Source organism: Lemur catta, chromosome 9 (genome assembly GCF_020740605.2).
Source record: "Lemur catta isolate mLemCat1 chromosome 9, mLemCat1.pri, whole genome shotgun sequence".
NCBI classification, from domain to species: Eukaryota; Metazoa; Chordata; class Mammalia; order Primates; family Lemuridae; genus Lemur; species Lemur catta.
This window is the reverse complement of record NC_059136.1, coordinates 96769279-96785895: the sequence shown is the minus strand read 5'-3', so window position 1 is coordinate 96785895 and position 16617 is coordinate 96769279. Positions and strand designations below refer to the sequence as shown.

Here is a 16617-nt window from a genome sequence, read left to right as displayed (position 1 = left end):
TCTCCCGAAAGCCACACGTCGACGGGCCTAACCTGTGCTCTCAATTCCGCTTTCCAGCCCCGGGAGTCCTCGGTGACAGTGCGCTGTGGAGTGGCCGGGAACGTCCCTCCCCTAGAGAAACCAGAGAAGGGTTCCGAGTGCGGAAGTAAGTGTCCAGCGCGGGTCCGTGCAACGCGGGCTTTGGGACCGCTGAGCCCCGCGTGCAGCCGTTGAGGACGCGGGGCCGTCGGCTTCCCTGCCCTCGCCGAGATGCACAATGCCTCGATCCTGGAGCCCGGGCCCGCGAACGCATCGTGCAGCGGCCAGGCGCTGGGCTGCCCCAACGCGTCGAGCCTGGCGCCGCTGCCGCCGCCGCTGGCTGTGGCCGTGCCGGTAGTCTACTCGGTGATCTGCGCCGTGGGGCTGGCGGGCAACTCCGCGGTGCTGTACGTGTTGCTGCGGGCACCCCGCATGAAGACCGTCACCAACCTGTTCATCCTCAACCTGGCCATCGCCGACGAGCTATTCACGCTGGTGCTGCCCATCAACATCGCCGACTTCCTGCTGCGGCGGTGGCCCTTCGGGGAGATCATGTGCAAGCTCATTGTGGTCATCGACCAGTACAACACCTTCTCCAGCCTCTACTTCCTCACCGTCATGAGCGCCGACCGCTACCTGGTGGTGCTGGCCACCGCCGAGTCCCGCCGGGTGGCTGGCCGCACCTACGGCGCCGCGCGCGCGGTGAGCCTGGCCGTGTGGGGGCTCGTCACCCTGGTCGTGCTGCCCTTCGCTGTCTTCGCCCAGCTTGACGACGAGCAGGGCCGGCGCCAGTGCGTGCTGGTCTTCCCGCAGCCCGAGGCCTTCTGGTGGCGGGCGAGCCGCCTCTACACGCTCGTGCTGGGCTTCGCCATCCCCGTGTCCACAATCTGCGTCCTCTACACCACCCTGCTGTGCCGGTTGCGCGCCATGCGGCTGGACAGCCACGCCAAGTCCCTGGAGCGCGCTAAGAAGCGGGTCACCTACCTGGTGGTGGCGATCCTGGCCGTGTGCCTCCTCTGCTGGACGCCCTACCACCTGAGCACCGTGGTGGCGCTCACCACCGACCTCCCGCAGACGCCGCTCGTCGTCGCTATCTCCTACTTCATCACTAGCCTGAGCTACGCCAACAGCTGCCTCAACCCCTTCCTCTACGCCTTCCTGGACGACAGCTTCCGCAGGAGCCTGCGCCAGCTGATAGCCTGCCGCCCGGCCGCCTGACGCCCCGAGCGCCGCGCCCCCGCGCCCGCTCCGCCAGCCCCGGCCCGCGCGGGGGCAGCCGGCGCCCGCGGCCACAGCGCGTGCCCGACAGGCACCCTCAGCCTCCCCAGGAAACTTGCCTGGGCCTCACCCCTGACCTAACACGTTGGAAGCGCTGTGGCTGCGCCCCAAATTTGACTTTGCCCAGCCCTCCATGTGATGCCAGTAGTGGCCGAGTGTGAGGACCACTGCGGCTGCGAACACCACACTGACCACTCCTTAACGCTCAAGGGCACGCGCCAACCCTCGAACTTCGCACGGGGCGAGTAGCGTAGAGGAGGGGGGCGGTATTGCCGGGAAGCGCCCCCTCCTCACGGTTCTCCAGGCTTCGAGGCTGCAGATGGAGCCCCGGGCGCTATCAAGGGGGGAGGCCCGGGGATGCCGCGGGCGCCCCCCGGCGGCGGCTTCGCGGTTGGGTCTGCGCTTCGCTTCTCCGCTGTCGGGCCGCGACAGTCCGGGTGCCCTGGCCCTCCTCGGCGCGCTCTGACCGCTAGCGAAGACGGTCAAGGCGCCTGCGTTCCGCGTCCGCCCCTCTGAGAAGCGCCGGGCGCGAGGGAACAGCTGCGCAGGCGGCCGGGGCCTCTGCGACTGGGCGAAACGGAACGACGAGGGAGCCCGAGCGCGCGCGCGTGGGGCGTGTGCGGCCGAGCTGTGGGATGCGGTGGCGGTGGCTGGAGCCTGGCCGAGACTGCCTAGAGTATGACAAGAATAGCGATACTTTCCCCTCTCTGTCCCAGCCCCTTCCCTCCTCGCTTTTCCCTTTTCTTTCCCCTGAAAATGCTCCATGACGCAGACTCTGCGGGACCAGCTCGCCTGGCTCTAGGAGGCGCAGGAGCCGGGGAGAGTCGCCCGGCGCGCGCTTCCGGCGCCCCCTTGAGCCAGCTGCGCGGCGCCCGCGTCCTGGGATGGAGCCTGGCTTTTGCAGTGAGCAGCACCGGCTACCTGCCTTTCACACCGTGGGGTACACTAGTCCTCGCTGCTTTATACGAAGGTCTCCAGTCCCCCCTACCTTTATCTTATCTGTACTTAGGGGAGACAGAAGTGCATTCAGAGAGAGAGGACTGGCACTGGGGTTCGCAGATCCTCTGCGGTTTACACCTGAGACATGAGGGCAGAACCAGACTCTAATCATCTATTATAGTGTTTTAAAAGGTATTATTCTTTGGGATGAATTCCAAACAGGAATGAACATTTCTAAAAATGTTTGTTTCCTATGGAGAGGCTCAGTATTGTGTGTGAGTGTGAGTGTTGCAGCAGGTTTTGTTTACCTAGTTTGATTGGCATCTTCAATCAATTTCTCAATTATTTAGTTTTAAAATACTTTTTAGGAAATATATGGAAGGAAAAAACTCTCCCTTGAGGGGTGGGGAGCAAACTAACTCCCTCTTTGATTTTGGTGAATGAGAACTGCTTCCTTAGCTCAGCATTATTAGGAACATTGAGATAATTCATAGCTATTAGTTTAGAAGATGTAAATTTGGAAACCTTCTGCCTTGAGTGACAAATAATAGTAAATTGTTCAAAATAAAGTTTTTCATCTCCAACACATTTTGAATGGTGGGCCTCGTGGCATTTGAGCAGGCCTCTGCAGTAGGGCTTCAGAGGTCTCGTGGAATTCGTTTTAGTATCTTTCACATTTCTAGGATATATTCTATTGATTTTCTTTAAAACACTTAAAATTCTTTTATGAATCCTCTGTAATTTTTCAAAATTAAACTTTTAAACTTAGAGTAACCTCTAGGTTAGCTAAGGTTAGGGACAAAATATAAAGTAGACATTTGGCCACAAATACAGCCAGGTGTGATTTTCTGGATTTGAAACTTCATCTGTCTTAATAAACTCAGAACTGGACACAGATGAGGGAGAGCTGAGTGTTCCATCTGGCCATTGCATCATCCTGACTGTAAATCGACCTGGAGCTGTCTTGGATCTACGGGATGACTCCAGTCGTACAGCAAGGCATGGGTTTGCATTTTAGTATGCATGTGGGATCAGTTTCACCCAGGCTTTCTAAATCATTGGATAAACTGTTGTATCACTATCTCTAGGTTGTTGTCCTTCATATGAGCATGCATAAATCCAGATTGTATGTCTCCAACTTCCTTTGCATGTCTTAGGGTATAGGTAGAATAAATATGCAAACAAGCCAGGCACAAGTAGAATTTATTTACATCATTATATTGCAATTTTTAATGCTGTGTTGAATTCTTGCAGTCTTTGTGTAAACTATATTGTTTTCTTACCACTTCAAATATTTTAAAATGTCTATTTGCTTTTACTTAATTTAGTACAGTTATGTAATCTATGTGCTTATGTTTGCTCTTGAGAAACGGAGAATCTCTGCTAGTCCATTGCCTGGAGCTCAGTTTAAAATAAAAGCTGAAACATTCTGTGTGATAAATGAATATTCTATTTCCTGAGAATGTGGTATCCACAATTCATTCACCTAAGCATTTATACATTATTAGTTTTTAAAAATAGTGTCTTCATTGGAAAATTATATAGTGAATAAACAATGAATAAATGGAAATATTTGACAGGACAAGATTAAGAATGACCCCCCCACCTTTTAATTGGGTTGATTGTGAAAATGATGCAGAGCTACTGATTGACACAGAGATTCTAGAACTTATGCTGGGCAAGGAAAGGATAATATGCTTTGATCATACAATCACAAACCTAATTTCTTGATTATTTGAGTAGCTGTGTGGAGGGGGTGAGAAGGGAGGAGAAGTTGTTTAAATTACAAGCATGCACATTGCTATTTCACTTAGCAGTATGCATAAACATGGCACAGATATGTGCAAGGTGCAGAATCTTACCTGAAAAACCCCACAAACTTATATACCCACCTTTCCTCAGCAACATTCTGGGAAAACAACAATGACAACCAATAACTCGCCATGGATAGTAATCGTCTATGCTTGTGCATATTAAGAAAGAGATCAGAGAATTCTGCCCAGATGTCCTTTTATTACCACAGCTTTGGGTCTGACACTTTGCTCCCATTTTACATAAAAAGAAAGTGAGGTACTAGAAGTGGATCGGTCAGGCCAGGCCCACAGGCACCAATGAAAACCAATCAGAGCATCTCGGAACTGTCTCATTCTATTTGGGCAGAGATGGAATTGGTTGCAGTATGTAATTTGGAAATGTTAGGCTACAGAAAACATTGATACCTCTTAAATATTTAATGGATCAAGGAAGTGTACCTACTATTACATCATGTGAGATAAAGGGAGGGTAAGATTTAACAACAAAACTTCAAAGCCTTACAAAGTATATGGGGTTGTTAAAAGTCTTATGAGAATAAAAGTTCCTACCAGAGCTGGTGCACAAAGGCACCGTGTGCATGACAGTCTCCATGCTTCATGCGTGTGCAGTTGTGCTCCAGATGCACCGTGTACATAAAATACAATGTTAGGCCGGGTGCTGTGGCTCACGCCTGTAATCCTAGCACTGTGGGAGGCCGAGCCGAGTGGATTGCTCGAGGTAAGGAGTTCAAGACCTGCCTGAGCAAGAGCAAGACCCCGTCTCTACTAAAAATAGAAGAAATTATCTGGCCAACTAAAATATATATAGAAAAAATTAGCCAGGCATGGTGGCGCATGCCTGTAGGCCCAGCTACTCATGAAGTTGCGGCAGTAGGATTGCTTAAGCCCAGGAGTTTGAGGTTGCTGTGTGCTAGGCTGATGCCACGGCACTCACCCAGACAACAAAGTGAGACTCTGTCTCAAAAAAAAAAAAAAAAATACAATGTTAATGGTGCCCCATTTATATAGAATGGAGTTTTGCAATAAATGACACTGTTTTTGAATTTAGGGCAAGGTACATTTATTTGTTTATACCAAATCTCATAGGGTTATATGATGACATCATATCACATCAATTAAGAGGGAAAATACATAGGAAAAGGGAAGCAAAGGTAAAACGATACATTTCAGAAATGGTTAGAATAGATGAACGGCAGGCTTCCCTCAGCCCACAACAGGATTTCTCTTTTGACAAACACTGACTGGCAGCGAGAGCCTCGAGTGCACTACTGCACACAGACAGACACGTGGGAGGGCCCCGTCCTGGGGAGCAGCTCCGCATCCCTCTGTGGAATCTGTGTCCTCTCACAAAGACTGCGACCAGAAGGTCATCCTATCTCCATTCTGAGGTGTCCCAAGGACTGGTGCCAATGACTGCAATAATCAAGCTACCGCACACCACGGAAAAAGTGGGTGGAATTTCACTATTGAATGGAGTGTAGTCAATCATGTGGGAGAAATTGTGAGTGTTCCCAAAGGTGAGGGGCTTGTCATTTATGCATGGTAAATAGTAACAATGAAACGGATATTTTAAATGAGTCATCCATTTGGCAAAGTAGCTTACTTAGGTACCAATGAATTACTTGGTACGGGAGAAAAGACTAGCCCTATTCAGTCTAGGCAGTATGACTGAAGCAACAAATTTGAAAAGATGTGAATGTCTACACCTGTAAAAGTACTGAACATATTAGCCACATTTCCCCACGAAATGGTGTTTGGATTCCTTTAACTCCTCAATTCCAATAAAAATACCACTCCTTATATTACATTTCTACTTGTTCTCTTTACAGAGGAATGCCAGGGGTTCTAGTTAAAAGGGAGTTTCTTATGTAATTCCTAAAGAAATTGCATCTTGGTTTTATCATTACAATTTGTTATAATGGTTAAAGATTACAGTTTATCTTTAAACTCATTTATTTAAAATACAAACATATTTTAAATGTACAAAGCATATTAAGTAATGATGTTTCTTGTGATTTTTATACTTCCAGTTGAAAAGAAGAATACATCTACATAACTTGTCTATTGAATCTTTCAAATGATAATGAAAATACTCCATTCAACTTTTTGGATGGACTCATTTACAAGTTTTCAGCTCTATTTGTGTTTAACTTTTTATGTTTGAATAGGTTACATTTTTTTCCTATTTTTTAGACAAGGCATCTCATTCTGTTGCCCAGGATGGTGGAGCAATCCTCCTGTCTCAGCCTCCCCCAAGTAGCTGGGACTATAGGTGCACCCATTGTACCCAGTTTGAAATAGTTCAATTTTTATCAAAGTAATACATCAGCATGATTTATAGTTTTAAAACTCTGATTGTACTAGAAGACTTCTTATAATCGGCAGTTCCTTGCCCAGTCCTAACAGCACTGAGTCCCTCTCAGAGCTACTGTAACTGTTTACTCTGGAATTTACCTCCTTATTGCTAAATTATAGGTTTATACTTCAATGTTTTAATTAGTTAATTTCAGACATTATAATTGTAAAGACTTGGGGGAGGGGCTGTTGGCACTTCTGAAAGCTCGTAGTGTTCCAGGGATCTCTCCACACATCCTGTTAGACTTATACTTCATCCCTCTATTTTCGTTCCAGCACTTGCGTCCTGTTTTCTGTAGCGCTTGGGATTTGTCCAGCGCATCTCTGGGACCAACTTCTCCAGAGTGTGACGTTCTGTCTCCTGCAGAGGTGGGGAGCAGGGGTTGCCCGGCTGCATGGGTCAGACTTGGAGTCTCACCATTCTTCATACACACTTTCCTTCAGCCTCCCTGTCTGTGGCCCTGCGCCCCCCGGTCCCACGGGCATGGGGATCCTCTGGGGTGCTCTGGAGCAGTCAGAGGGGATGGGGTTGGTGTGTCCCTCCGTAGACATGTCTCCATTCTGCTGCTTACTGTCACTCCCTCTGCTTACTGGCCTCTCAGCATCTGCTCATACCTCTTACCTCTGCCATCACTGAACCACTCTGTCCACTGAAAACATTTTCTGTCCTGCTATTATAGTAGAGTTTTAAGAAAAAATAACAAATAGTGTATAAATGCCACCAATTTATTTTATTTTATCTTGTTTTTATTTTATTTTTGAGACAGAGTCTCGCTCTGTTGCCTGGGCTAGAGTGCCGTGGCATCAGCCTAGCTCACAGCAACCTCAAACTCCTGTGCTCAAGCGATCCTCCTGCCTCAGCCTCCCGAGTAGCTGGGACTACAGGCATGCGCCACCATGCCCAGCTAATTTTTTCTATATATTTTTTAGTTATCCAGATAATTTCTTTCTATTTTTAGTAGAGCTGGGGTCTTGCTCTTGCTCAGGCTGGTCTTGAACTCCTGAGCTCAAACGATCCGCCTGCCTCGGCCTCCCAGAGTGCTAGGATTACAGGCGTGAGTGAGCCACCGGGCCCAGCCAATGCCACCTTTTCAAACTGGAGTGTGTGTGTGTGTGTGTATAAATAAATAAAACAGGTTTGATGAAATTTTAGTGAACCTTCTTCTTGGCCTAGAGGAACTCAGGCAGAAATCCGTTAGTTGGAAGAATCTTCGTGTAGATTATGTAGATATGTCACCCAGATGTCATAAAATGCCTGGGAATGAAATGATACATTTAAGCAATCTAACATACTAGGTTTCTCAGACAACGAGCACTCTGCTATGAATATTTGGAGACACCTACGTGTATCTGTGAGGAAGGCGCTCACGGCAGCGCCGCCCCTCCGTACAGTGCAGCACCCCGGCCGGCGCGGCAGGCACAGTGTCCCCCACGTCGGCCAGGCCGCCTTTGAGATCCAAGTCAGACCCTCTGGGTGGTGTCCGAGCACCGCCTTTCTAAAGCTGCCAGGGCGGACCCCAGGAGACATGCAGAGTGCAGCCCCTCAGAGGACACACAGCTCTGTGGACAGGGGTAAAAGTGGAGACACCTGACTTGATTTTATTTTCTCACCTGTCAATAATTATCAATGATTCTGGGCCTGCTTTTAACTGATCTCTTTCAGAAACTTGCACTTTTTCTGGCCTGATCATTGTTTAAGTTGTGATTTATAATAAGTGAGTATCATGTGGGTAACAAATAGTACCTAAAATATCAAAATATTGATTGTTTAGACTTTCCAGGGCACAGGCTTCAGGCTTCTTTTGATTGTCGAGTTTTGCTTTCAAAAAAATTATGTACGAATTATTTCTTTGGTCTGTTGGCATGCTTCAAACCTCTGATTTTTTTTTCCTGCCATTAATATATTGAAATAGAAAGAATCCTCAAAAATAAATATTCTCTTTGTGAGTAACTGTTTATACCCAGTGAGTAATAAAGGAAACTGGTTAAATTAATTCTATTTGTTATTCTCGGTAGGGGGAACCACGTGGTCAAAATAACCCTACAGGAGCTACTGTATTGCAGCTCTACTTGTTTAAGGCTTTGTAAGAAGTGGACTCGCCTGCCCCCTACAGGATGACTCATGCAGAGAACTCTGGCTTTGCACTTGCAGCCATGCTAGCTACTGTTTAAAACAAAAAATTAGCATACATTCATTGGAAAACTTCAAAAAAAAAAAAATACTGACTTTCTTTTCAGTTGCTGGTTTCCTATCTTTGTATAGGTTTCTTAATGATCATTTTTTTAGCGACATAATATTCCATAGAGAGTGAAAATGTAATAATAGCCTTTGCCATTTCTCTGTTGCTGTTCCTCTATTGTTCCCATTTTAAACATTTTTTTTCTCATTATTATAATGGGATCTTCATGCATCTATTTTATCTTGGTTTTTAAGTGATTTCCTTAGGGTATGTTTAGACATGGAATTACTCCTTCACTTTCTCATAGCTGAGCGCCCCCCAACCCCAGCCGTGGGGAAGACGTGTGTGTCCCACCAAACATCAACTGCGTCACATGGTTCTTGGTTTCTTTTCTTCTCACCTTCGCAAGGGCTTGTTTTTTTTTGATCCTCCTTCTCTTCTCAATTATCCACATCTGCCTCCTACTGCATAATGTTTAGTGGTACTTGTGGGAGATCAAAATACATCACCCCAAAATATGCTACATTGGCATAAAGATTATTTTGAGCAGAAGGGAATTGAGTAAGAGCAGATACCAGTAAAAAATCTCTCTGCTCCCCCATTTGCCTAAAGGCAGGCTTAGATTTCTTAATCACCAGAGATAACACTGGACTCTTATCAGCCCAGGAATAGCACTGAGAGGAATCTACATAACAAACCTTGCTGAAACAACTCTTTTCTTCCATTAATTTCTCCCCATATATTTATTTCTTCACAGTTTGTTGCTGCTAAAAGCCTAACCCCCTTTACCTTTGTCTTGTCCCTTCTCTGTAAGTTTATTGTTGTTTGTTGAAATAGGATGTGAGCCCAAGTTCTAATCATCATCAGTTACTCATCACTGAGTAGATGATTAGAAACATCACTGCGTTTCTACCACATGTGTGCATGCTGCACGTATTTATAAACTCTATTAGTTTTTCTCTTGCTAATCTGTCTTTTTCAGTTTAACTTCCAGGGCCCTAGGTGGAGAACCCAGGAAGGTAAAGGAAAAGTGTCCACTTCCCCCAACAAACATTCAGACGTTCCAATATCTTCACCTTCAACAATTAATTAAAAAGAGCTTCCTTAAACTCTACTATGCAGATGAATGCCAGATGACAAATGCAGAAGGAAAGACAGAATTAAAAAAAAATCACCATTTTGCAGTTAGAATAACAATCACTACATAATAATCGATTCAAGTAAGGCTTATCAATGAAGGCAAAACTATTGGGTAGAAGCCTTGTTGGAAACAAAGATATTTGCATTGTGCCAAAATAGCACTCCAAAGATTGCTTGCCAATTGCAATGGTAAAAGATATTCTATTATCAAGGAGAAGTCTGGTTGGATTGCCAAATAATCCAATTTAATGACAAGGCAACCTGGCATTATGTACCATTTGGTACCATGCACTCACTATAGCATAGATGGCACCACATATGGCACGTTCTTGCCCAAGATGCTTAACTGTAACTTAATCAAACATTTGGCCAACTTCTGGTTAGCAGAGAAAAACTGGGATACAGAAATAAGAAAAAGAATGAGGAAACAGTAACACAAATCTAGAACGTGGGAAATTCCATAGGACAACTGTCTTGCTGAACTCTCCAAAAAAGGCAATGTAACACACATATACCCCAAAGAGATGGAGGAAATGCTGAGACTAAAGAAAATTAATAATCCAAGGCAAGGCATGTACCTCGACTGGGTCCTGATTTGAAATGCCATCTCTAAAAGAGCCTTCAGTGACAATTGGGGAAATCTGAATATGAATTAGATATTAGAAATTATTAGAAATGTTTTTGGTAATTTCCTTATAATAAAGATATTTTGGTTATATAGGAGAATTTATTTGTGGGGTATGAAGGCATAAAATGCAGAGTGAAATGTTATGATATCTGTAATTTACTTTGCAAATTATGGCAAGCTATCAGTGTGTATATTTACAAAAAATAAAGCAAGTACCTCAAAACAATCACAATTTGAGAATACAGGTGCTCTTTGCACTTTTCTTTCAATTTTTCTGTGTGTTTGAACACTTTCACAATAAAATTTGGAAGGAAAATAGATACTTAGAAAGAAGAAATAGTCCTGTACACATGTTCCCCCTAATTCTATAGATTCCTCATCTACATCCATCTTGGTCAAAGGCTGACGGAATTGCACCACATTTTGTCTCTACTTCCTCCTCTTGTCCTCTCCGCAGGGCACTCTAGTCTTATCTTCCCTGTCTTTGTCTGCTTAGGCTGCTATAACAAAACACCATATACTGGGTGGGTTATACACAGCAGACATATATTTCTTACCATTCTGGAGGCTGAGAAGACCAAGATCAAGGCCCCCGCAGATTTTGTGTCTGGTGAGGTTCAGAGACAGCTGTCTTTTTGCTGTGTCTTCATTTGGTAGGAAGAGGTGAGGGAACTCTCTTGGGCCTCTTTTATAAGGGCACTAATTTCACTCATGGTATGAATTAATCACATTCCAAAGGCCTCCGCTCCTAACACTGTCTCCTTGGGGGTTAGGATTTCAATACAGAAACTTTGGGTGGATACACGCATCAGATGATAGCACCCCCATATTGCTAATCAACTCAAACAAGCTTTGTATAAAGCTTGGTTTTACCTGGTTTTACTAGGTTTATCTGGGTTTTACCTGGATAAAAACATTTTCGTCTTACCCAACTTCTCATCAATCCCTCTTGTAAAGGAATCTTCTATAGTATCACAGGTTTTTAGTGACTGGTTTCTCCTCCTTTATCAGACCTCAGAGTGTCGACGTTCCTCAGTCTGGCTTCTCTCTCTTTACACATCCTCTGTCTGTGATCTGAACAGATCTGAAATGTTAAATATCTTGAATTTACTGATGATGCCTAGATTTCATGTCCAAAAAACATTTCCTCTGCTCTTTAGACTTATATGCCTAACTTCTGCTTAACAGCTTTCCTTGGATGTCTCAAAACCATCCCAAGTGTAACAAGCCCCCGTAGGGCACCAGAATATGTATCCATGAAATATGAAGGATTTTTGAGCTGAAGACAATTAAGAAACAGGAGCAGGAAAGCTCTCTGCCCTCCCTCTATTTGCCTAAAAGCAGGACGTAGATTTACAAAGACAAAAGGTATCCTGCCCTGCTTCCACCAGGAAGAACAAAGGTTAACCACAGAAGACAATGTTGGACGCTTATTGACCTGGAGATGGTTCTAGAGGAAACTACATGAAAAAACTTTATTGACTAGCCTTTATCTGCCAGGTGTTTGCCTTTCCACAAGTGGTCACCCTTAGAGACTCAAAGTCCTTTTTGTTTGTTTTGTCACTTCTCTAAAAACTTACTGTTCTTTGTTGGAGATGCAATATAACCTGAAATTCAAAGCCACTTCTTGGAGGATTACTCATTCCCTGGGTGTCTTTCATATATATATATGAAACATATATGTTAATGAATTTCTGTTTATTTTTCTCTGGTTAGCCTATCTTTTGTATTAATAAGAGGGTCGGTTCCAACTAAGAACCTATGGGAATTATTCCTGTTCTCCACCCCAAACAGAACATTTCCCCCTACCCCATCCTCACCTCAAACATGTGCATGACCAGTTTCTCCTTATCTATAGGTAGCTCTATCTAGATGCTTGCTTTTCGTGTCTTCTCCTATATCTAGTCTATCACAGGGTCTTTTGATTCTACCTCCAGAGCAGACCTTGAGTGTGTGTTCAGTGCCTCCCCACCCCCGCAGTCACCCCAGGGGAAGCCAGTGCCATTTCTTGCCAGCACCACCGAGACAACCTTGTAAACTGACACACTGCCTTCCATTCTTGCTTCCCTCCCACCCAGTCTCCACGTAGCAGCCAGAGTGAGCTAGTTAAAATATAAACTGTTTCATTCACTCTCCTGCATATGTGTTGAAATGGGCTTTCACTACAGTTTGAATGGAATCCAGATTTCTTACCATGTTCTTTAGGGCTGCTGACTGGTACCGGTCCGTGGCCTGTTAGGAACCAGGCCACACAGCCAGGAGGTGAGCAGTGGGCGAACACGCGAAGCTTCATGTGCGTTTGCAGCCGCTCCCACCGCTGGCAACACCGCCTGAGCTGCGCCCCCGACGGATCAGCGCGGCGTTAGGTTCCCACAGGAGCGCGAACTCTGCTGTACACTGCGCATGCGAGGGATCTAGGTTGTGGGTCCTTATGAGAATCTGACGCCTGATGATCTGAGGTGGAGCTGAGGCGGTGATGCTAGCGCTGGGGAGCGGCTGCGAATACAGATTATCATTAGCAGAGAGGTCTGGCTGCACAGTAAATGTGATATGCTTGAATCATCCCCAAACCATTGCCCTGCCTACTCCCCTCCCCCCACCCCCTATAAAACCAGTCCCTGGGGATCTCTGTTTTAGGGAACTGCCTGCTCCTCTCTGCTTCCGTCTCCCACCCCTCCAGGGCCACTTCCCCTGCGCTCAGCAGCCCCGCGTGGCCGCGCACCTCGATGCCTCCCCGGGCTGTGCCCGGGACGCCTCCCCAGTCCTCCCAGGGCCAATTCCTTCTCCTCCTCGAGGTCAACTTAATTCCGGCTCCTTAGAAGGAAAACTTCACCCGGGTACTCACAGCTCTTCTCTATTTTAACTCCTTGTCTCTGCCACAATTTCCAGGTATTTTGTTTCTTTGATTCTTTGCCGCTGTCTGCGGTTCCCGCTGCAGGGAGCCCCGAGGGCTGGCGCGCTGCTTCCTGCGTTTCCGCGGGGTCCTCGGCAGCTGAACAAGCTGGGCCTCACGGATGTTTCTGAATGGAGGGAGGTAAATGAATATCTTTAAACCTAGGCAATTAGGTTTCAGGCAGCTTCACTACATATTTTATCATTTATACCAATATTTCAGAGTTTGGGTAAATTTTCTTTGAAACTTTAAGAAGCCCTGAAAACGACTTCAATTTAGAGCAGATAAAAGTCTATTTTTGAGAGAAACCACCAGAGGGAGCAATGGGACAATTTTTGTAAGAAAAAAAAAATGCCCAGAATTATTATTAATTATTCAAGTCAGTTGGTTCTCTTATATAAGAAATTCACTAGATTTTGTTCAGAAATGAAAATTTTCTCATAACTATGCAACTGGATCTTATGTATTAAAACAAAAATTACAATGTTAAATTAAACCTACAAAATAGATATATTGACAGTCATAGATTGACTCTTAAACCAGAAGTAAGAATTAAGAAACCACAATTAAGATAACTTTGGCCTGAAACAATCCCAATAATTGTGTTAATCTTCTGTATTGTTTAGAGTTTGATAGTATGTTTGGCCACAATTGTTAGGAAATTTTAATTTAAGTTCCAAAATTTGAGTTCGAGACCAGCCTGAGCAAGAGCGCGACCCCATGTCTACTAAAAACAGAAAGAAATTAGCTGGACAACTAAAAATATATAGAAAAAATTAGCCAGGCATGGTGGCACATGCTTGTAGTCCCAGCTACTTGGGAGGCTGAGGCAGAAGGATCACTTGAGCCCAGGAGTTTGAGGTTGCTGTGAGCTAGGCTGACACCACGGCACTCTAGCCTGGGCAACAAAGTGAGACTTTGTCTCAAAAAAAAAAAAATCCAAAATTATTATGCCTGTATGATTATAAGACATCAGAATTTTAATGTAACAATGGCTTTATTTTAATGTTTTTTCTCTTTAGAAACAAGAGGTAAAAGCAAGAGAATGTTATTTTTTAATTTTTTTCCAACAGGTAATGCACCTGGAGAGAATGTTATTTTTATGTTATCCCTAACATTTGGATTTCTCCAAATAAAATCAGTGTAAACATAGCCACTTTTAATTCTGCCATGTGGATGCTAATAAACCTGGGTGATCAAGTGTAAGATAGATTAGCCTATTAACAGTTGATAAATGCTAACTGAGTAAGTAACATTATTCTCCATATAACCTCTTTTATGGACAGGATGGAGGTCATCAGTTTAGAGTTGGCACAATGGCTCTGTGATGCCATGAGTATCCCAGGATCCTTTAAACCCTTCACGGCACCATCCTTATCATGTGCTGCTTGTCCTGCCACTTGCTACCTCATTGTCACAGGATGGCTGCTCCAACTCCAGCCTCTTATCTGTACTCCCTCCAGGAAGAAAGAAAGGAGAAAGAGGATGAGGTCACACCTGTATAACAAAAGCAACTTTCCTGGAGATCCCCAATGAATCTGAGAACTATTTCCTGCGGCCACACTTAGCTGCAAGGGAGCCTGGTAAGATGCATATTTTATCTTTGCATATTTTCACCTGAAATAAAATCAGTGTTGTTATAAAAGAATAGGAAATGGATATGTGGAGGCATCCAGCAGCATCTGCCACACTTCTTATATGAGCTGAGCATCTGCTATGATCTGAATATTTGTGTTCCTCCCCAAAATTCGTATGTTGAAAACTAATCCCCACTGTGATGGTATTAAGAAGTTAGATCTTTTGGGAAATGACTAGGTCATGAGGATGGAGCACTCATGAATGAGATTAGTGCCCTTATAAAAGAGGCCCAAGGGAGCTTATTTGCTTTTCCATCATGTGAAAACACAACTAGAAGGTGATATCTATGAAAAATGGGCCCTCAGCCAACATCAAATATGTTGGTGCCTTAATCTTGAACTTTCCAGGCTTCAGTGCTATAAGCAATAAACTTCTGTTGTTTGTGAATTACCCAGTTTAAGGTATTTTTGTTATAGCAGCCCAAGTGGATTAAGACAGAAATGTACCAGATATTAGGAATGCACAGGTGATTAAGACTGGCCCCTTGCTTTTGTGTTCTCTAGTGGAGCAGACAAAATAATTGAAGTACAGTAAGCTGCATTGTGCCAACCAATAATCAACATTTATTACATCCTGGGCTGAGTCTGACATACAGTATTTCTTTTTTTTTTCCCTTATAAAATCTCTACAGTTTTAATATGTGTCTTAGAAAGGATAAAACTCAGTCTTAAAAAGTTAGAGTATATTGGCTCAGATTAAATAGGTAATAAGGCCCTAGGGCTGTGTGATAGTCCATGCACACAACTAAACATTCATGTTCTGCCTGCGATGAGCCCTCAGTCCTGCTTGGAAGTCTCTTTAGGCAGTCACAGTCTCCCTCTCCAGTTGGCATCAGAGGATTTTCTCTATACCTTTACTTTTTATTCAGTGAATATTTATTGAGTTCCTACTATGTGCCAGCACTGTGCACCACACTGGGCTCCAGCAGTAACAGGGTGACATTATCCTTGTTATCTGGGATCCCATTCAGACAAGCACATAAGTCGGCACTTTGAATTAATATTTACATTCTGAAGATGGTTATAATAGGGGAAAGAATCTAGCTCTGTTCTCAACAAACGAACAAATCCTAACCCAACACCTCACCCCTTTCCACTTGCAATTAACGGTCTTTTCTCTAATTTTCTTTAGATTGTAACAATGAAATGAAGATCCCTCAATTCCTTACCCCTAAAACCAAATTCAGCTCAAAAGTACTCTTTTTGTCCAGTTTTGGCATAATTGCAGATGTCATTTCTCTTAACTGAAACTGGACCTTGTGCCGGTGCTGTGCTCCATCTACACTGAGTCATCCTCCATCAGTGACTCTTCTGCATCAGTTACCTGTCCTCTGCTGACCCTTCCTCTTCACAGTGTAGTCATGCCACCTTTTCACTCACCTTGATCCAGAGCACAGCGGGAGACAAATGTAGGTGTTGATTCACTGATTCATTCAACGAATATTATGGAGTCCAAACTATGTCAGTGGTGCTGTTCCAGGCACTGGGATTACATATGCTAATATCCCAGACAAATATGGACCAATCCACATGGAGCTTACACTCCAGGTGAGAGAGATATAGGGAAAAGTAAGCAAGAAATCAGTAACAAAATAATGTTAAGTATTGGTCTATATTATGAAGAAAATATGACTCGGCAATGTGCTAGCAACTGTGATTTTTATGCATAAGTATGCCTAAAATGTGTGTGTATGCACACGTATGTCCGGATATATTTTGTTCTATTTTAGTTTAG

The 16617-nt window shown here is 44.5% G+C and overlaps 1 protein-coding gene across 1 annotated transcript; it reads left to right on the top strand.

Moving 5' to 3' along the window:
- The first annotated feature begins 249 nt into the window (after positions 1 to 249).
- NPBWR1 (neuropeptides B and W receptor 1) lies at positions 250 to 1236 on the top strand. Its single transcript, XM_045560839.1, has one exon. The coding sequence runs from the start codon at positions 250 to 252 to the stop codon at positions 1234 to 1236; it is 987 nt and encodes a 328-aa protein (XP_045416795.1).
- The last annotated feature ends 15381 nt before the right edge of the window (positions 1237 to 16617 follow it).